The sequence below is a fragment of the Hemitrygon akajei genome, chromosome 10, assembly GCF_048418815.1.
Source record: "Hemitrygon akajei chromosome 10, sHemAka1.3, whole genome shotgun sequence".
Taxonomy (NCBI): Eukaryota; Metazoa; Chordata; class Chondrichthyes; order Myliobatiformes; family Dasyatidae; genus Hemitrygon; species Hemitrygon akajei.
In genome coordinates this window covers 113976350-113999382 of record NC_133133.1, presented here as the reverse complement: position 1 = coordinate 113999382, position 23033 = coordinate 113976350, and the positions used below count along the sequence as shown (strand labels likewise).

At 40.2% G+C, this 23033-nt stretch overlaps 1 protein-coding gene across 10 annotated transcripts in view; it reads right to left on the bottom strand.

Annotated features, from left to right (window-relative positions):
* Positions 1-23033, bottom strand: part of osbpl8 (oxysterol binding protein-like 8) — a 212892-nt gene that overhangs the window by 49478 nt on the left and 140381 nt on the right. For all 10 annotated transcript variants that reach the window (XM_073058761.1, XM_073058763.1, XM_073058762.1 and 7 more), the window contains 10 exons: positions 21565-21666; positions 17366-17569; positions 16183-16267; positions 13280-13448; positions 11457-11703; positions 9342-9526; positions 7159-7240; positions 6590-6688; positions 5461-5557; positions 1811-1909 (listed from right to left, as the gene is read on the bottom strand). In XM_073058761.1, coding sequence (XP_072914862.1) covers positions 1811-1909; positions 5461-5557; positions 6590-6688; positions 7159-7240; positions 9342-9526; positions 11457-11703; positions 13280-13448; positions 16183-16267; positions 17366-17569; positions 21565-21666 — 1369 coding nt within the window. The remainder of the gene's footprint in view (positions 1-1810; positions 1910-5460; positions 5558-6589; positions 6689-7158; positions 7241-9341; positions 9527-11456; positions 11704-13279; positions 13449-16182; positions 16268-17365; positions 17570-21564; positions 21667-23033) is intronic.

Below are 23033 nucleotides of genomic sequence, written 5' to 3'. Positions count from 1 at the left end.
ATGGGTTGGCAAGTTTGCAGATGACACAAAGGTTGGTGGTGTAGTGATAGTGTAGAGGATTGCCGAAGATTGCAGAGAGATATTGATAGGTTGCAGAAGTGGACTGAGAAGTGGCAGATGGAGTTCAACCCAGGATTGCAAGAGGCTGCATAGGGTTATAACTCAGCCAGCTCCATCATGGGCACAATCCTCCCCACCATTAATGACATCTTCAAAAGGCAGCATCTATCATTAAGAATCTTCATCAGCTGGGATAGTCCCTCTCCTCCATCAGGGAGATTAAAGTCCCACATTCAATCCCTTCTCCATCAGATCTTTGAACACTCCATGAATCCAAGATCATTACCTCATATTCCTTTTCTTTGCACTAATAATGTATGACAACTTTAAATTTTTGCACTGTACTGTTGCCACAAAACACATATCACAACATCTAAGTCAATATTAATAAATCTGATTCTGATCTGTGCACTCTGTTGTAGTGGACAATGGCCTGTGGCAGCTGGACAAACATACAAACTGTCAGTGATTCCTTGTTTCTCAATAGCATGCAGTTATATCCTTCTCCAGCATAACCAGTGAACTGATGTGAACATGAACTAACTATTCCTGCTGTTGGACTCTGATTCTTTTGTGATCCAAAGATTCTTCAGAATCAGGAATGAGTCATAAAGTTATTGAGTTACAAGGACGAAGAATAACAAAGTAAGAGGAGCCGAGAGAATAAAGAAGGAAAAAGCAGTCATGGTCCTCTCATACTCAGACTAGAGATAGCAAAATTTCAGTGATAACAGTTAACACAGATTCATATGGCATGATACCTGCTGCAGAGAAATAAGAAGCTTCTATAAAAATAACTGCACCTTAATTGCTGGAAAATTCATTGAACGATTAAATAAATATATAGGTTATTATATAAAAATACAAGCAAGCATAGGAAAATTAATCTCTACACCCTAATCCAATATTTCTGTAACAAGAGAATGTAAATGTTTTACCTTTCTGACTGAAATACAGCTGTTTTCTATCAATAGGTCACAATCACTAATTAACAACTGCCTTGGGCTTTGAAAATTAATTTCATATATGTCTGGATAGTCATTCCCTGAGAAATTACATATTTTCAATACAATTAGAACAATTTTTACCTTTAAGAATTTGACACTGAATGAGTAAAGTAAATTGGGCTGATGAACAAACCTTTTTCTAGATTTAAATCCTCAAACAGCTTTTCCTTTGCACTTTAGGTACTGATTCAAAGGCTATTGTTGCCGATTAACTGGGCTCTGAAAACTCGCTCTCATTCCTTAATCATACTTTATTTTACTTGTGCACAAGGGGAACAGCATGGTCCCTGTCACCCGCACTGTTCTGAAGTCAGAACAGAAAAATGCAATTAACTAGCAGTTACTGATATTGACCATTTGGTAAACTGTGCATGTTTGAATTTCTTACCTGCAAGATCAATCGCCATTCGTAATAGAGGTTTTAAAAGTCAATAGAAACTACAAACTATTAACCAATGATACTTCGAAGTTAGTAAAGCAACTGTTCCTTAGTTGATGTATGTGTTTTTGTTATATGCTTATCTCAACTCCAGTAAGTGAAACTAGTTCCAGGAATCTGCTCTGTGAAGTGAAGTTATTCTCTTCAAAGACTTTTCTTGCCTGGGCTGTCTGCACTCTATTTGCAATCTATCCTTGCCTGAGTATTATATTAACCCTTGCCTTACTACAACTTCCACACTATACCATAATCATCTTACTCCACAGAGAAATGTAACGTCAACATAAGAAACTAGAAATGCTACCTTTGCAGTGAGCATAAGGCATATTCATTATGTAATCTTCTCCTCGGCTAAGGAAAGAAAGCCTTGCTTCACCATCTAATATTGCTGATAATGAATTTCCTGAAAAACAGAGCAAAGAATACACATCATTTGGCCATTGAGATCTTCTCATTATTTGTACCATACTATATGCAGATAGATACACAGGTAAGTAGGGTCATAGGGAAAGCTTTTTGGCACATTGGCCTTCATACATCAGAGTACTGAGCACAGGAATTGGGGTGATATGGTCAAGTTGTATAAGATGTTGATGAGGCCAAATTTCATGTATTCTGTACATTTCTGGTCACTTACCTACAGAAACGACATTAATGAGTACAGTGAAAATTTACTAGGATGTTGCCAGAACTATCAGGAAAGGCTGAATAGATTAGGACTTTAATTCTTGGAGCATAGGCGAATGCATGGGATTTGATAGAGGAGAATAGATAGGGTTAATGCAAGCAGGCTTTTACCCCTGAGGCTGGGTGAGACTAGAACTAGATGTCATAGGTTAAGGGTGAAAGGTGAAATATTTAAGGGGAACCTGAGTGGGAACTTCTTCACTCAGAGGGTTGTACAAATGTGGAAGTGGTGGATGTGAGTTAAATTTCAACATTTAAGAGAAGTTTGCACAAGTACATGGAAGGGAAGGGTATGGAGGACTACGGACCACGTGACGGGAAATAGGACTTGGCAGAATAACTGTGCAACATGGACTAGATAGATAGATAGATAGATAGATAGATACTTTATTCATCCCCATGGGGAAATTCAACTTTTTTTCCAATGTCCCATACACTTGTTGTAGCAAAACTAATTACATACAATACTTAACTCAGTAAAAAATATGATATGCATCTAAATCACTATCTCAAAAAGCATTAATAATAGCTTTTAAAAAGTTCTTAAGTCCTGGCGGTAGAATTGTAAAGCCTAATGGCATTGGGGAGTATTGACCTCTTCATCCTGTCTGAGGAGCATTGCATCGATAGTAACCTGTCGCTGAAACTGCTTCTCTGTCTCTGGATGGTGCTATGTAGAGGATGTTCAGAGTTATCCATAATTGACCGTAGCCTACTCAGCGCCCTTCGCTCAGCTACCGATGTTAAACTCTCCAGTACTTTGCCCACGACAGAGCCCGCCTTCCTTACCAGCTTATTAAGACGTGAGGCGTCCCTCTTCTTAATGCTTCCTCCCCAACACGCCACCACAAAGAAGAGGGCGCTCTCCACAACTGACCTATAGAACATCTTCAGCATCTCACTACAGACATTGAATGACGCCAACCTTCTTAGGAAGTACAGTCGACTCTGTGCCTTCCTGCACAAGGCATCTGTGTTGGCAGTCCAGTCTAGCTTCTCGTCTAACTGTACTCCCAGATACTTGTAGGTCTTAACCTGCTCTACACATTCTCCATTAATGATCACTGGCTCCATATGAGGCCTAGATCTCCTAAAGTCCACCACCATCTCCTTGGTCTTGGTGATATTGAGACGCAGGTAGTTTGAGTTGCACCATATCACAAAGTCCTGTATCAGTTTCCTATACTCCTCCTCCTGTCCATTCCTGACACACCCCACTATGGCCGTGTCATCAGCGAACTTCTGCACATGGCAGGACTCCGAGTTATATTGGAAGTCTGATGTGTACAGGGTGAACAGGACCGGAGAGAGTACGGTTCCCTGCGGCGCTCCTGTGCTGCTGACCACCGTGTCAGACCTACAGTCTCCCAACCGCACATACTGAGGTCTATCTGTCAAGTAGTCCACTATCCAATCCACCATGTGAGAGTCTACTCCCATCTCCGTTAGTTTGTGCCTTAAGATCTTGGGCTGGATGGTGTTAAAGGCACTAGAGAAGTCAAGGAATGTAATCCTCACAGCACAACTGACCCCCTCTAGGTGAGAGAGTGATTTGTGCAGCAAATACGTGATAGCATCCTCCACTCCCACCTTCTCCTTATACGCAAACTGAAGAGGATCCTGGGCGTGCCTGGTTTGTGGCCTCAGATTCTGACTAATAGGCCAAAGGGCCTGTTTAAGTGCTATAGCACCCTATGACTCTAAGCAAATTCACCTTACTTGAGATACCTGGACTTTCCATCAGTACTCCCCTACAATCTGGACCCTGAACTGTGCCATTATCTCACCTAACCCCATGCTTGGACATTGACCTATGAAGAATTTTGCTGTCTGTTGTGCAGGGGCATCTGTGCAGAGGCTCGTGCAGAACAACTTACCATTGGAGCAATGCAATGGAGTTGGAGGAACTGGGATCATCTCCGTTGTATTTGTTCCAATGCACAGCACCACGAGGCTGCAGGAGGTTGTAGATGCAGCCAGTTCCATCACATGTATAATCCTCTCCACCACTGAGGACATCTTCAAGGAGGTGGCAACTGTCACTAAGGACCCTCACCATCCGGGACATCCCTCTTCTATTACTACCACTGACGAGGTGGTACAGGAGCCTGAAGTCCCACACTCAATGTTTAAGGAACAACTTCTTCTCCTCCGCCATCAAATTTTTGAATGGTCCATGATCCATGAACACTATTTTATTGTTCCTGTAACTTTACATTATTTATTTTGTAACTTATAGTAATTTTACATCATCACACTACTGCTGCCAAAAACTGGGTTCTCTGGTTTTCTTCCATATTCTAAAGACTTAAGGGTTCGTAGGGTGATTGGTCATATAGGTGTAACTGGGCAGTGCAAGCTCACTGGGCTGTAAGGGCCTGTTACTGTACTGGATCTCTAAAATAAAACAACAAACTGCATGACATATAAGTCAGTAAAAATACACCTGATTTGGATTATTCTGACTGTGACAGGGGAGTATCTGCTGTATCTGCCTTCTTCCTGAACTGTGACCTCTCTACTACAGTGGAGCCGGCTTTGGGCCAGTATAGTGGTTAGCATGACCCTACTACAGCTTGGGTGTCAAAGTTCAGAGGTCAATTCCGGTGTCCTCGAAAAGGAGTTTGTATGTCCTCCCTGTAAACATGTGGGTTTCCTCCGGGTACTCTGGTTTCCTCCCATAGTCCATAAATTGTACCCGCTCATAGGTTAATTGATTATTTTAAATTGTCCTGTGATTAGGCTACGGTTAAATAGGTGGGATGTTGGGCCAGAAAGACCCGTTCCATGCTGTGCCTCTAAATAAATGGCTTACATCTCATCTATTTGCAAGCTCTGCTCCTGCATGGTCAGCACAGAGCTCTCTGGTCACCACTTCTCACCCACAGTTCCCACATTCTCTGGACCATTCTTGGCAAATTCCACCAGCAACCACTAAGATATTTCATCACCTGACACACATTCTCCCCAACCCTTTCTGCATTTTTTAGGGGCTGTTTCCCCAGCTACTCCCCGCCACATCTTCCAGCGCTAACATAGCATGCCCATAGTGCTCAGCCACCATCCCCTCTACCTCCCGTGCACATGGCAAACTGTTAATATACTCCTTACACTTTATTTTCAGTCTGACCTGGGACTGAAATCAAGCTTTTCCCTAACACTATTCTCCAACATTGTAAAGCATGGTTCATCCAATGTTTTTGATGTGAAACGATCCACTTATAATAGTGTCTGTATCAATGCACTTGCAAGGAAACCAAAACTCACCGTAAAACTTTGATTTGGCCAAGATGCTACCACAGATGCAGAATCCATCCTTTCTATTACTTACATAGAAGGCAGACACAGGTGGATGGTGAGATACCTATTACATAAAAGGCAAGTCAGTACAAAGCAAACTTAGCTGAGCACATATCAACAGTTGTGTAACGGTTAGTGTAATGATATTACAGCACCAGCGACCCGGGTTCAATTCCAGCCTGGGACTAAGGAGTACGTACATTCTCCCTGTGTCCGTGTGGGTTTCCTCCAGGTGCTCTGGTTTCCTTCCACATTCCAAAGATGTACGGGTTCGTAGGTTAACTGGTCACATGGTTATGACAGGGTGGAGCAGGCTCATTGGGCTGCAAGGGCCTGCTACCCTGTTATATATCTAATTCATGATTCAAGATTGTTCAATGTCATTTCCAGTACTCAAGTGTAAAGGAGAACAGAACAATTGTTACTCTAGCACCGACGCTGCACAAAAATAACACAATAAGATAAAGAACACAATAATAAAAAATACAATAAATATAAATACATAAGATAGATTGATTGTATGTATGCGCATAAAGTGATGTGAGGCACAGAAGTGTCTGTACATTAAGTGACTCTGACAGGAAATGATAAAATAGCGATGGTGGGGGTGTGGAGGGGTGGGCTAGTGGGTGGAGATATTGATCAGCATCACTGGTTGGGGAAGGGAACTGTTTTTGAATCTGGTGACTGGTGTGGATGCTACAGAAGGTGCAATGATGCCCTCCGTTGGTCGGTTTTGACCACGAATGTTGCGTCCCAGCTGTCTAGGTGATACACGAGCCAGTACGCAAGCTACGCAGTGCAATCTGGAGAGCAAGCTGTTGCCCGTGCAGCAGGGTCCCCCTCTCTGCGCAGCTGATCAATCCAAAGGCAGGTAGGTGCAACAATACTTAAAAGACACTTGGCAGGTACATGGATAGGAAAGGTTGAGAGAATATGGGATAAACACAGGCAAATGGGAATCTTGATTGGCATGGTCCAGAGGGCTGAGGGCTGACGAGCCTACTTTTCTGCTGTGTGACTCTCATTCTAGCATACTATAGTTAGGCAATAATGTGTGTGAAGGACACCCTAGAAGTGGATCATTTTCTTATACCTGTTCGGCGATGTAAAATGTCCTGCTGTTGCCTTTTGGATGAATCCACATACACCGGAATGTTTCACCAATAATTGGATTGTATGGTTTCTTCAGGCCCTTACCATAGAAAGAAAAAGACTTACAAAGCCGAGAATTTGACCACAAAACTTTGGAAAAAGAAGTTAAAAGGTTGTATCCATTTAAAATTCTATCAAAAATCTGATTAATTTATGCAGTGGGAATAAATGAAGTTCAGCAATTGCTATTTGATAGTTATAATATACAAACACACCCACTCCTTCTGAAAGAAGACCTTCACCCTCTTGGCTTTAGCATTTCAGATTCTATAACATTACTGTAAAATGGCAAATTGGTTTATTATTGTCATAAGTACTAAGGTACAGTGAAAAACTCTAAACACAAGAGATTCTGCAGGTGCTGGAAACTGGAAAACTTTGTTTTGCATGCCATCCATGCAGATCATTTCATCACATCAGTGCACTGAGGAAACAGTAACAGAATGCAGAATGAGTTACAGAGAAAAAGATCTTTTTAACACTGAAGGAAATTTGTTTTGGAAAACAAACCTTTGGTTTTTTGTAGAAGCCGGACAAGTACCACCTCACAACTTTCTTCAAACGTTGGTAAGGGTTTTCCTCAGTGGCTGCGCTGCAAGAAACAAACACTTCAGCATCACACAAAACAACAAATAGAAATAAAATAATTACATGTAAATTTAAAATAAAATTATACATAATAATTTACTTTGTGGTTTTTATATAATCTTCAAATCTCATTAACCTAGAGGAAAATATGAAGCCTAATTTGCAGTATTAGGTGCTGTTTTATGTGATGTCAATAAGATTGAAAGACTGCAGAGTGTTACGTCAACAAAAATACTCAAAAGCTTCTACAGATGTACCGTGGAAAGCATTCTGACAGGCTGCATCACTGTCTGGTATGGTGGGGGGGGGGAGTTACTGCTCTATTTAGTCAGCTCCATCTTGGGTACTAGCCTATACAGCACCCAGGACATCTTCAAGAAAGGCAGCATCCCAGCACCCAGGGCATGTTCTTTTCTCATTGTTACCATCAGGGAGGAGGTACAGAAGCCTGAAGGCACACACTCAGTGATTCAGGAACAGCTTCTTCCCCTCTGCCATCTGATTCCTAAATGGACATTGAACCCATGAATGCTTCCTCACTTTTTAATATATTTCTATTTTTGCACTACTTTTAATCTATTCAATATACAAATACTGTGATTGATATATTTATTTATTTATTATTATTATTAATTTTTCTTCTATATTATGTATTGCATTGAACTGCTGTTGCTAAGTTAACAAATTTCACAAAGCATGCCGGTGATAATAAACCTGATTCTGATTCTGAGAAATTTTACAAGGATGTTGCTCAGTTAGAGGGAAAGGTTGAATAGGTTAGTACTTTATTCCCTGGATTGTAGGAGATTGAAGGATAGATTTGATAGAGGTATACAAAATTATGAAGGGTACAGATAGGGTAAATGTAAGCAGGCTTTTTCCATTGAGGATGAGTGAGACTATAACTAGAGTTCATTGGGTGAAAGGTGAAATGTTTAAGAGAGCCATGAGGGGGGAAGTTCTTCACTCAGAGGGTGAGTGTAGAACAAGTTGCCAGCAGAAGTGGTGGATGCAGATTTGATTTCAACAGTTAAGAGAAATTTGGATAAGTACATGGATGGGAGGGATATGGAGGGCTATGGCCCAAGTGCAGGTTGATGGGACTAGGCACAGACTATATAAGACAAAGGGCCTGCTTCTGTGCTGTAGTGCTTTATCCGTCTGAAAAGTGTAAGGACTATGAATTGAGCTCTGCAACTAGCATCCATCATAACATTCTCCGGAAGCTAAAACTACAGCTGAAGCCTGGCCCCAGGCTTTAGTTGTGTTGTGAAGAATTTGTGTGATTCAGATCAAAGTTAAAAGTACATTTATTATCACAGTATATATACATTATACAACCCTGAGATTCATCTCCTTACACGCAGCCACAAAACAAAGAAACTCAAAAGAACACATAAAAAAAAGACTATCAAACAGTTAATGTGCAGAGAGAGAGAAAAAACAAATCGTGCAAGCAATAAAGTAAGCAAATAGCATTCAGAATAGAAGTGAACCCATAGACACGAAGCCCGGAGCAGCCGGATCAGGCCTCAGCTTCAGCCTCAGTTCATGCAGAGCCGAGTAAGTGTTGCGGAGCAGTGAGCAGAACCGACCTGACCCTTGTTTCTTGTTCCAGCACCCTGACTTTTCAATCCATTGGGCCATGCGTTTAAATTGTCCAAACATTGGACCGTTTCTCACACTGTCGCATTGATATGCGATGTGCTTAAGTGAAGACCATAATTATCTTTAGTGCTCACTAGTCAGGAAGAGTCATGGGGTGGGAGTATAGAAATTACATACAAATTTCTGGAGACCCAAAGCTCATCAAGTTAAAGGATGCACCATTTAAAATCATAACAAGAGCAGGAAATGGCTATGTGATCATATGAACCCACTCCACTATTCGATAAACTTAATGATGATCCAGTATATCAAGATCACTTTTTTAAAAATCTACCTTTTGTACCTTCTCAGCCAAAAATAGCATTGTGACTATGTCACCTGTGCAGAAGCATGAAAAAAATAGAAGAATATACCAAGAGTTTGGGATAATAAAGGACAATCATCTATGGATAAATAGTAACTTGGAGGTTGTGTTGTGGGAAAGCAAATGCACTCACTCCGACAGAAAATCCGCATGATAGTAATAATCTGATAGCTTGTCTAAGAAAGAACGAGGCTCCAAGATAAATGTTGGCAGTACAACTTTTGAGAGATCCATTCCTGGCCGAACTTGTTTCAGTAGAGTCCAAATCAGACTTTTGTTCTCTTCGGATACAATTTCTGTCTGACACTCCTCACCCATCTAAATTATTCAGAGATATAAAAAATTAAGAGCTGGTATTAGAAGGAGAGGTTTGGAGAAGGAAGGACGGTGAAAAAATTGCTCTCAGATTTTACCATTTCATGGTGTAAATAACAATTGTCAGGAAAGGCATAATTTAATAAATATGCAGTAGATATCGGCAGCATTCTCTAAAGTGCATGAAAACAAACGAGTCTGCAGATGCTGGAATCTGGAACAAAAAAATCTAGAAAAACTGAACAAGTCAAGCATCATCTGAGGTTTTTGATTAGTACGGGTGCCAATGATTATGGGGAGAAGGCTAGAGAATGGGGTTGAGAGGTAATATAAATCAGCCATGATGGAACGGACCCAATGGGTTGAATAGTCCAATTCTTCTCCGATATCTTATGGTCTTATCTGTGGAGGTAGAAGGTGCAAGTCCATGTTTCAGGTTGAGATTTTGCAGCAGAAAAGGGAAGAGGAGAGCTTGCCAGAATATAGCAGAATGGTTAGGGGTGATGGGACAGAGGCAGGTAGGTGATTGATGGAATGGAATGGAATGGAATGGAATGGAATGGAGGAGGAGACAATGGGCTGGTGGAACCAGGTAGGTGGAGGTGGATGGGACAGTGACCAGTTGGTAATAGGTGGAACCAGATGGGGAGGGGATGATGAGCAGATAGGACAAAGTGGACAAAGGGGGGTTGGTGAGAGATGAAGAAAGGGGAAGTAAACTAGGTGAATGGGAGGGCAACACATGGGGTGTGGATTATGTAAAACTGGCAGATTCAACATTAATAGCATTGGGTTGTGGACTATCCAAGTGGAAGATAAACTCTAAATGGTGCTTGTAGAAAAGTCCTATTAATAAAAAACCCAGTTATTTTTCAATCTCTACACAGTACCAAAAATAAAACAGTAGGTAACAGGGTCTTAGGGATTAACTGCAGAAAGCTGGGTCAATAAGCCCACCACCTGTGGATTTCCATTACGTTAACTGGGAGGGCAATGAGTTCCACCAGCAGCAATAGTTTCAGCTGAAGCTTTGGCTCCTGGACCATTTACTCGCTGAGGGCCTGGACTGAGATACACAGGGAGTGAGGGCCAAACTTCTCTCTACAATAAGCTAAAGCTCTGCCAGTCAGCAATGAAATAGAAGGTTACTTGTTTTAATTGGATTAAAATCCACCACAAGGGCTTCTTGATTTGACCAATTAGTGCCTTAGGATTTACACTTGCTGCCAACTCACATATCACTTTTGAGCAATTTCCTGTCCTTTGGTTATAATAGTTCAATTAAGTATTGTCTGCCTTCTGCTCCAGTTTGGGTGTATTGATCATTGGGTGGCATGTTAGCATAGCTGTTAGTGTAATGCTATTATATCACCAATGATCGGGGTTCAATTCCACCGCTATCTCTCAGGAGTTTGCATGTTCTTCCTGTGTCTGTGTGGGTTTTCTCTTACATTCCAAAAGATGCAGGGGTATGTTTCAATGTACATGTGATAAATAGAGCTAATCTTTTTGTTTAGAACTACTTTATACTGGTACTAGGTGCAGAAACATTCCATTTCACAGTAGAAACAAGCAACTTCTTCCTATAAGGAGGAAGGGATGTTACAGGTAAGTTCTTTACACAGACTGGTGAGTGCGTAGAACGCCCTGCCGGGGTGGTGATAGATTCAGGGACATTTAAGAAACTCTTAGATGAGCAAGTAGATGACTGAAAAATGGAGGGCTATGTAGGAGGGAAGGATTAGATTGATTTTAGAATAGGTTAAAAGGTTGGTGCAAAATTTTGTGCCGAAGGGCCTGTACTGTGCTGCAGTATTCTACAAATATGGACATTAAAACAAATTGCAAAACAATAGTATCACTGACCAGTATAAGTATCATACTTCATTTTCATTTTGGTAAAGTATGTCGATATGATGTGATACTCTCTTACCTCTCCCAATTCTTCATGAGCTTCTTCCACGTAAGTGGTTTCCTTTACGATATCTATTGGCTCAAGGTCAGTATGCAGAACATCCTGTTTCTCTGAGATGTCAGAGTCACTTTCCTCACTCTTACCACTTTTCTCCAGTGGATCATTGTCAGATTCCTCGTGGTCTGGCTCATTCTCTCTGTCGGATTTATCCGAGTACAGGTCATGATCTCTGAAGTGCTGCTGTTCAATCTCACTTTCATTTAACCTAAAAATGTACATTTTATTCACTGTCAATTAGGTTTTCTACAATTGCATTTTATTGCTGCTACAAAACAACAGAAATGTGGCGTATAGGTTAGTGCATCTCCTTGCAGCACCAGCTGTAAGATTGGGGTTTGATTCTCGCCTCTGTCTGTAAGGAGTTTGTATGTTCTTCAGTTCAATGTTGAGGTGAGTGAAGTTATCAATGCTGGTTCAGCAGCCTGATGGTTGAGGATGGTATCTTGATGTTGTGATGACCTACTCTTAAGATCAATTTAACCCTTCCCTCCCACATAGTCTTCTGTTTTTATTTCATCCATGTGCCTATCTAAGAGTCTTTTAAATGTCCCTGATGCCTCTACCACCACCCCTGACAGTTAACTCCACTCACCTATCACTCTGTAAAATAATTTACCTGTGACAAAACCCTACATGTATGTTGGATTGGTCTGTAAAATTGTTATTTTTCTTTTAGGTTAACATACCTATGCTTGTTTGTGGTTTTATATAATTACCTATATACACTGAGTGTAGGTCGTGGTCTTCTACTGCTATAGCCCATCCAATCCAAGGCTTGATGTGTTGTGCATTCAGAGATGCTCTTCTGCACACTACTGCTTTAACACATGGTTATTTGAGTTACTGTTCCTTCCAGTCAGCTTGAACTAGTCTAGCCATTCTCCTTTGACCTCACTCATTACAAGGCGTTTTGCCTACAGAACTGCCACTCACCGGATGTTTTTTTGTTTATCACACTAGAGACAGTGTGCACAAGATTTCCAGGAAATCAGCAGTTTCTTAGATACGCACACCACCCCATCTGGCACCAACGATCATCAAAGTCAGTTTGATCACATTTCTTCCCTATTCTGGTGTTTGGTCAGAACAACAACTGAACCTCTTGACCATGTCTGTACTACGTTGCCACCACATGATTGGCCAATTAGATATTTGCATTAACAAGCAAGTATACAGGTGTACCTAATAAAGTGGCCACTGAGCGTGCATCTAATTGTTCAGTGAGTTTTTCAGTGGTTACAGTCACCTCTGTATTTTTCTGAAAACTTCATGGTTTCAGTGGTGGGTGTCACTTTATTTGAATTAATTAACAGTTATTTGTTGGAATTTCAGTGGAATCCACACCACCTTTCTTTGCTCTCTTTCCTTCCCCTCTCACTTTCTCCATTCCCTCTCCTCATGCTTCTCCCTTTGTTCCTGTACCATTTCATAAAACAATTGTAAGCAACAAGATTTATGCCTCATACTCGACTTCAAAGAACCTTGGGATTGCAAAAGCAACAGGATCCAACACTTACCACCAATCATCTTAAAATTATGTCCCCTTGTAGCAGCCCTCGCAATTATAGGTATTTTCTAAATGTATCTCTGTAAAATGCATATTACCACATTAACACAGCTCTAGCACTAAGACACTTTCTTTGCCTTTGATAACTGGAGAATTAAGAAGAAAGTACACTTGCCAGTTTATATTCAACCCCTCCTGCCTAAATGTAAACTACCAAACACATGAGTAATGTCCCAACAGCCACTCATTATCCAGTGAACAACAAGCAACTTACTGGTCGTGTTCAGGGCTTTGCAGAGGATTTGCTCGCAGCAGCCCAAAGAGGGCAACGTGACAGCCCTCTGAGGAGTTTAGATCATATTCTTTGCCTTCTCTAATTGTAGTTCGCTTTAGGAGACTAGAACACTTCAGAGCAAGTTCCAAAGCATCCATCCAACATCTTCCTGCAAAAGAAAAGGTGCACATTACTAACATCTAAGGAAGTTCAATGTCTTGAACCATTGTTTCTCCAACCATTATAAGGCATGTCTGTATTCACTGGAGTTTAGAAGAATGAGAGGGGATCTCATTGAAACCTATTGAATAGTGAAAGGCCTAGATAGAATGGATGTGGAGAGGATGTTTCCTATAGTAGGGAAGGTGTAGGACCAGAGGGCACAGCCTAGGAATAGAGGGATGTCCATTTAGAATGCGAGATTACTTTTGAACTTATAGTCTTTTAACATCTTTGGACTATTTTTACTGTGCCCATGGTCTGTTTTTTTTAAATCAATTATGCTATTGTTTGCACTATTGTAACTATATGGTTTTGTGCAGGTCTTGTAGCTTTAGTTTTTGGTCTTGTTTTTGTCTAGTGGATTTGGAGCTCCTTTCCGGGGAACACGCTAGATGGAGGCGCGATATTAATACGCAGCAGCCTCTCCGGACTCTGGATTGGGGATTGCCAAACGTTATGTGGATTTTCTGGTGTAGTCTGTTTTGTCATATGCTTTTGTGATATCATTCTGGAGGAACGCTGTCTCATTTTTTAAGTGCATTGCATTTGTGGTTTCTAAATGACAAATAAACTGAATCTGAATCTGAGAAGTAATTTCTGTAGCTAAAGGGTGGTGAGACTGTGGAATTCATTGCCACAGATGGTTGGAGAGGCCAGGTCATTGGGTATATTTGAAGTGGAGGTTTATAGGTTCTTGATTAGTAAGGGAGAAGGCAGGAGAATGGGGTTGAGAAGGAAAATAAATCAGTCATGACAGAATGGCAGAACAGACTGGATGGGCTGAATGGCCTAATTCTGTTTCTATGCCTTATGGTACATGGTTTCAGACTCTGCTTGATCTGCTGATTGTTCTTATTTCAGATTTCCAGTATGCCCTGAGTGTGCAGGCAAATGGGGGTACTTCTAAATAAACAGGTTCAAATTTTTAGCAACAAAATGTTGGAGGAACTCAGCAAGACAGGGAACATCTATGGAGGAGATAATAGTCAGTGTTTTGGCCTAAGATCCTTCATCAGGACTGGAAAAGGAGGGGAAAAACATTTTAAACATTCTCTTTGATGTAGGAAAATAAACCATCGGTGGTTCAGACCGAGATCTTTAATCAGGACTGGAAAGGAAGGTTGGGGTGGGGGGGGGGGGGGGTGAGAGAGAGGAGTACAAGCTGATGGTGGTAGCTGAGACCAAGTGAGGAGGAAGGTGGGGTAGGTGGTGGAGGAGGACTGAAGTAAGAAACTGGGAGGTGGAAGAGGTAAAAGGCTGAAGAGGAAAAAATCTGATGGAAAAGACAGTGGACCATGGAAAAAAGGAGAGGAGGGGAACCAGAGGGACATGATGGGCAGGTGAGGTGTAAAGAAGGGGTGGGTGAGATGGTAACCAGAATGGGGAATGGTAAAAGAGAGGAGGGGGTTGAAATACCAGAAGTTGGAGAAATCGATGTTCATGCCAGCAGGCTGAAGCCTAACCTGATGGAATATTGGCTGTTGCTCCCCAATCCGAGTTGGAGGTTCAAATGTTATAAGTTCCTCATATATTCTTGTATTTCCTTACAATGTTGGAGATCATTTGGCCCATCGAGTCTGTGTTAGCTCTGAAAGGCATCCCATCAATCCCATTCCCTCACAATTTGTGAGACCTATTCTCTCGTACATGCCTATCAGTGTCCCGTCCCCCCCATTCTTCCACCTGCATTGGGGGCAATTTACAGCAGTAGTTAGGGCAGTATGGTAGCATAGTGGTTAGCATACGCTATTACATCACCAGTGACCCAGGTTCGGTTACCTCCGTAGTCTGTAAGGAGTTTGTACGTTCTCCCCGTGTGTGTGTTTCCTTCAGGTGCTCTGGTTTCCTCCCACCTTCCAAAGATGTAGGTTAATTGGTCACATGGGTGCAACTGGGCCAGGACGGCCTGTTACTGTGCTGTATCTCTACATTAAAAAAATAACCTACTAGTCAAAGTGTCTTTGGGATGTGGGAGCAAACTGGAGAATCCTAAGGAGGCTAACACTATCACAGTGAGCGGGTGCTATTTCCATGAAGACAGCACTGGAGTATTCTGGTTGCTGGAGTATTCTGGTTGCTGGAGTGCTTTCTGCTTTCTCCACATCCAGCAACTCACTGTATTGCTTGATATGACTTGATAATGTGTAGAAAGTAGAAATAAAACCCCTAAAGCATCACAGGGTAATAAAGCACGTTGAAGCATAACGATGACTTATTTTCTATGAGAAATAAGCAGTGTCATGGCAATTTACTGTAACTCAGCACCAAGATTTAATTGTGATCAGATACAGGCTTGTTGAAAGCCAGAGGATCACGGCTAGCAATAGATTAGAAAAATAGCTGGAGATCTGAAACATAAGCAGAAAATACCGCTGAAAGAACTCAGCAGGTCGGGCAGTATCTGTGCAGAGCAGTCAAAGTTTCATGCCCTGATCCTTCATTGGAACAGGTTAGCTCGCAGACTGCAATGAGTTTCACTCAAGAATTTCCATCTTTTACTTACAGGATTACACATTTAAAAAAAACTTGCCAAAGGAAAAAATGCTGCAAGAAATGTTTTTTCAATTGAAAGTGCATATCATAACGTTGATCACATTTTTATTCAGTTACTCCATTAATTCAACTCATAAGATTAACTGAACGTTCCAAGAAAAAGAGATTTCTTTTATGTAAGTTCTTACCATCAGATTCTGAAGCAGCTCGAAATATCAGGTAACTACTGGGCAACGGCTGAGTTATAGATCCAACAGCTTCACCTTTTGGACCCTTCAAAACAAATTTGGATCATTTGTGCTGAATATCGTATACTTTGAATAAGTAAAGCCTTATTAAATGGACAAAGACCAGGGCTATTTGCAGGTTATGTGCCACTCAAAGAAATCTTTAAAATTACGAAAATATCTAAAACTTTGACAAACTTCTACAGATGTGTGGCAGAGAGTATCTTGACTGGTTGTATCATGGGCAGAAATGGACACACCAATACCAGGAACAGAAAGGTCTACGGAGAATGGTAGACCTTTTCCGTCCTTCTCACCATTGAGCACATCTGCTTGGAGCACTAACACAAGAAAGCAGCATCCATTATGAAGGACCCCCACCATCCAGGCCAGGCTCTCTTCTCACTACTACTATCAGGCAGGAGGTACAGGAAGGAGTCTTAGGTCCTACACAATTAGCTTCAGGAAACAGAAAATTACAATACTTAATTTATGAATCATGAACTTACTAACAGCTCTCTTTCTGAATAACGTTACTGGCACATGCAAAATTGTAAAATCTCAAGACCAGTTTCTGAACATTTGGTCTATAGCACGGTCTATATCTACATCTGCAAACACGAACTGCTTAGCATCCAAACCTCCTTGATGAGTAGTGATTATGAGTAGGATAGTGAGCTGCTTATTGTTTACCTGTGCTATGTACTACATGCACTTTGAATTCAAAGTCAAAGGTCATAAGAAATTTATTATCAAAATACATAAACCGGTATGTCACCATATACAATCCGGAGGTTCATTTTCTTGTGGGCATTCACAGTAAGTACAAGAAACACAATAGAATCAGTGAAAGACCACCCCCAACAGGAGGACAACAACCAATGTGCAAAATTCAACAAACTGTGCAAATACAAAAGGAAGAGAAGAAAAATATTAATAATTATAGTATTAGACAATTAAACAGAAAAGCATTTTATTAACTTACTTGTAGTAATATTGTATTTGCACTGCGTGTGCTGTGTGTGATATGAGTTTTGTGGGTGCACTGTGGCCTGGAAGAACACTGTTTTGTTTGATTGTATATATGCACAGTCAGATGACAATAAACTAAACTTATGGAGAGAAAAAAGAAGCAGCAACAAACCTTCACAGCCCAAATGGACTGTTCCAAGGGATGGAAGACTTTAAAACAGAAACCATCCTTCTTTGATGGCCTTTCAATGAGTTCACAGGCATTCAAAAGTACTGTTCCCACCCACTGGCCATTCTTTGGAGTTTTGTAGATTAGTAAAACACCAGGCTTCAGGACGCACCACAGTTTTGTCCAACTCTTCAACGTTCCACGAATCTGACAAAAGATGAAGTGAATTTTTGTTTAGCTAAAATAAATTGCCCCAAGAAATATGAATAAAAGTACAATTCATATTTTCAGCATTACTGCATCAAAAAGATACATATCAATTTTCAAAGAATTTGAATTAAAATAACCTGCCTTAAAGCTAAAAACATACATCCTTTCCCAATGAATGATCTTTTCCCTCATAGTCAAATCTATCAAGAGAGCTTGATAAATGCACAGTCTAATGACCAGAATTCAAGTATTATTTACAAGTTATCTGGTCCACCATGATACAATTGTCACATCCCTCGGATATTGAAAGAAACCTTACTCTATTGACTGGTAACACAGACACTGTTGATTCATTAACCATTTATTCTGAAGTCCAATATATATTCAGTGGATCCTGGTTTATTGGGCCAATGGTTAACTGGGACAGCCGCTTATTTGGGAAAACTCTTAAAGAACAAAAACAAATCGATAACTATCCGGATTCTCTTCCGTTATTTGGGACACTGTGCTGCTTAATTGACGCAGGAGTCTGTTGTCAAACAGGTTCTAACTAGCATCAGTCACATGCTATTTGCATGACCATTAAGACATTAAACTGGGCTTCGAGTAAACAGTTTTTAAAATAGCTTCAGTTGCGTGCGTTTGTGTTCAAAAACCAGCGATTTTTTTTGTCACTGATAGTTGGTGAGAAATAAGCAGGAAGACAATTCTGAATTGTTCGGCTCACTGTGGTTTCAAGCATTCAGGATTGGAAAATGAAATGATTTCACTACCTTAACAAATTCAGAATTATGAAGAATTTGAAGTATCCACAATCATCTTGAATGTTACAATGAACTTGAGATTTGAAGGATGCAATCGCCAAAAGGATTGTATGAAGACAGTCCATTATTTACACTAGGTGACTAGTTGTCTGCCCTGATTTTGTTCATTTACAATCAAAAGAATGCAATGCGGATAAATTCCTCCATCGATAAGTACTAGGAACTCACACACAGTTTGAAAATACTGTAGTAGGATTGGTAGTGTTCTAATTTGTTCTGTATTTCTCTTAATTACATCATTTGTCACTCGGTTTGTTTTTTTTTAATATATCTTTTTAACCATTTCCATGAAACTTGGGGCACACATAAATAACACTGCATATTTCCTTGGTGATAACAGCACAATGTCAATCTTTGATTTTCTGGTTTTCCAGAAGCAAAAAGATGCCAGACAGGTTTTCGGATAAAAAGGTTCCCAGCTTTAAAACTATCAGGCTAGGGATGGTAACAAGAAGATATAAAGTATTACAATGTATATATTTGAGAGAAATAAGAAAAAGAAAAAAAGAAAAATTAGAAGTGAGGAAAAAATAGAGTGGCGATGTTAGAGTAAAGTGTCACTCCATCAGCAATTTCTCTGTCTCCCTATATCTCGGACTACAGATGCTAAACACTATTCTGACTAATGCTTTTCAAATATTGTATGTCTACAAGTTATTGGTTAAATAATATGGATGATTTTGTATCAATTCATTAACTACCAATACAATTTCCATTTACTCAAACAGAAATGGATTCAATACTTTATATAGTCATGTTCAGAAAATGGATACATTTATCCAATAACTTGTCCAATGATTTAAAGCAGGGATGGCCAACCTAAGGCGCATTGCACCCCAGTGATAATAATAAAAAAGTAAGCCTACTCATGCAAAAAGTATTAACCAAAAACTGATTTGTAGAAAAAATATCTGTAACAGGAATTCAAGTAGCTTAGAGCTAGAAATGGGTTTTACTGAGAATAAATCTAAAACTTAGCAATTATTTTTAGCGATTTTATTATTTTGTGCACATCTTTTGGCGAATGTTATCTTCTTTCACATTAATCTGTTTTCAATTAAAAAAACATTCAATGAGTCAAACTATGAAGAAGGGCTTTTGTTTTGCAGTCGTTCCATAACTGTTCAATACACGTTTGATACTTGTTTGATCCTGAGGCGCCAGGCATCGCAGGTTTTTTTTTACAATTGACACTCGTGCGCTACTGAGTTGTACTTTGTTTGTCCTTTGTGAACATCTGGTTTTGTACTTTCTTGAAAATTAAGGCTTGTTTTTACATTCAGTTACCATCACAGTGCAAAAGAAAATGAGCAAAAGAAAAGCAGAAAGTGATAGTAAGCATGAATTCAATGAACAGTGGGAAAATGAGTTCTTATTTATAGCGGGTCTGTCAGGAAAACCGTTGTGCATTGTTTGTGAAAACACTTTGTCACATAATAGAAGACACGATCTTAATAGACACTATAAAACACAACATCAGACTGAAATAGAAGGAAAACTGAAGCTGGTGCTTGGGTCTGAGTTACGGAAAGAATATGTGATTAAGAAAAAGGAAGAAATCAAAAGAAGACAAAATATATTTGTTAAAATTCTCATTAAGGTAAGTACTGTATATCTTGTTTTTATATTAAATCAATATATCATGTAAAATGCTAAATATGTCTATATTAATATATTTTTACAATAATTGAATGGGGGTACAAGAGTTGTATGGCGCATCTGAACTCATGCGTGAAAAAATTGACGCTGGAATATAAAAGGTTGGCCACCCTTGACCTAAAGGGTGATAGCGAGAAAAAAACAATAAGTCACAATGTCACAAAGCACAGAATGAAGCCTTTCAGCCCACCACATCCATGCTATCCATCAAGTATTCATTACTTGAATCCCCTTTATCAACATGGACGATGGATAACTAGTCCTTCAGATTCATGTATTTTTATTACATGCACATCAAAACATACAGTAAAATATGTCATTAACATTAATAACCAACACAATTTAAGAATATGCTGAGGCAGCCAGTCAGTGTCGCCACACATTTCAGCACCAACATGGCAGGCCCATAATTTCTCGCTGGTCCATTGATCATTGTGGGCCACAGGATCTGTTCTGGGCGCAACACACTAAGGGAATCATAAAGGAGCTCTACTTCATTCAGAATCTGAGGAGATTTGGTATGTCATCAAAGACCGTGAAAAAGGTGATAGAAGCACTGAGCATGTATGTTTTTAACTGCTAATCGGTTAATTAATAATTAAGTCTGCTTTGTGTAAACAGAAGAAAATTAAGAATTTGCATTATATCATTAATCAGAATCAGATTTAATATCACCAGCATAAGTTGTGAAATTCGTTAACTTTGTCAGCAGTACAATGAAATACATGATAAATAGAGAAAAAATACTGAATTACAGTAAGTATATATACATGTCTATTAAATAGTTAAATTAAAATAAATAGTGCAAAAAAAAGAAATAAAAATAGTACTGAGATAGTGTTCATGAGTTCAATGTCCATTTAGAAATCAGATGGCAGAGGGGAAAAAGCTGTCCCTGAATCACTGACTGCGTGCTTTCAGGCTTCCGTATCTTCTTCCTTATAGTAACAATGAGCAGAGGGAACATCCTGAGTGGTGGGGTCCTTAAGGATGGATCTTCAAGGAACCGCTCCTTGAAGATGTCTTGGATACTACAGAAGCCAGTACCCATGACAGAGCTGACCAATATTTATTTATTTAGCAATACAGTGCAGAATAGGCCCTTCTAGTCCTTTGGCCCACGCCACCCCAGCAACGCCACAAACCTGATTAACCCTAACCTAATAACTGGGCAATTTACAATCTACCCGGTACATCTTTGGAGGGAGCCCGAGCACCCGGGGAAAACTCATGCATTGCACGGGAAGGACGTACAGAGACCCCTTACAAAACAGCACCGGAACTGAACTCCGAACTCTGGAATGCTCCAAGCTGCAACACCGTGGCCCTAACTGCTACGCAACCGTGGCACCCAAATCTTGGAAAAGAAACAAAAGGCAGGTTATTGTTTTCTGTGCTTGTGATACAATTTAAAATTGGGGAACTTGCATAACTGACCATAAACTTGTCAGAGTATGAAGATCTAAATGAACAAAAATGTTTCTGTATAGCTGATAGCTACTCACACACCTTCAGCCAATCAGCCATGACTATTACAGATGGATCAGTAATGCTGCTGAGCAGTTCCTTGGTGGCTCTTTTCTTTTCTTCTCTGTAATTTTTCTTTTGAACCTGAAATTAGAATTTTTTTTGTAACAAAATTACAGGGGCATGGTTTGTAAGCTTGCAGATGACACTAAAATATCAAAGACACAGAAGAAGGTTATCAAAAATTGCACGACATCTTGATCAGTTACGTAAGTGGGCCAAGGACTGGCAAATAACTTTCAATTCAGATAAATGAAAGGTGCTGCATTTTGGAACACACACAAAATGCTGGAGGAACTCAGCAGATCAGGCAGCATATTCCTCTCCATAGATGCTGCCGGATCTGCTGAGTTCCTTCAGTATTTTGTGTGTGTGATTCTCTAGATTTCCAGCATCTACCGAATCTCTCAGGTTTATTATTTGCATTTTGGAAAGTCAAATCAGATGAGGATATTCACAGTAAAAGTTCACATCAAAGTCAAATTTGAGTTTATTGTCATTTGGACAAGTAATCTATGCAATGAAAACTTACAGCAGCATCACGGTCACACAGCATTAGAGATATAACATACATAAGAAAAAAATAGTGTTGTTGGCAGAATCTCAGATAGTTTACGATTTAATCTTCAGCACAGAATGTGAGCTGTACCGTACTTATTAATTTTTTGTTACAAATGTTGTGTTTCTCGAAATAATACTGATACTCAGAAGGCAGTCTCTGCATGGTTTGCCTGTGCTACCCTTTCTGTGTTCAAGTGCACATGTACCAGTGTTGGAGGTTCCAGGGGAACAGCGGAATGCACAGCGGCCAATTCCTGAAGACAAACCTTTGCAGCTTCATTGAACATACCAGCAATCTCACTGAACTGAGATTGGATTAAACGTCCTTCCTTTGTCATTAGCAAAAAGTCAAAAAATTTTACTTCATCAGTTTGGGCTGGATTCGAATAGAGTTTATTGAGAATTGTGCCAAATTTCACATTCACAGGGAAGGTAGTAATTTACTTGCAGGAACCACAGTGACAATCTTCCCATAGTTGAAACTCTCCCTTTTGCTGCATTTCAATGGTCCCTTATAGTCTTTGGCAGTGTGGCAAATCATAAGCACAAGAGATTCTGCAGATGCTAGAAATCCAGAATAACACACACAAAATGCTGGAGGACCTCAGCAGGTCAGGCAGCATCCATGGAGAAGAACAGTCGACGTTTTGGGCCAAGACCCTTCATCAAGACTGGAAAGGAAGAAGGCAGAAGCCAGAATAAGATGGGGGGATAGTGAAGGTGTTAGGTGATGAAAGGTAAGAGGGGAGGTGGGTGGGTGGGAGAGGGGGGATAAAGTAGAGCTGAGAGATGATAGGTGGAAAAGTTAAAGGACTAAAGGAGGAGGAATCTGATCGGAGAAGAGAGTGGACCATGAGTGAAAGGGAAGGAGAAGGGGTACCAGAGAGGAT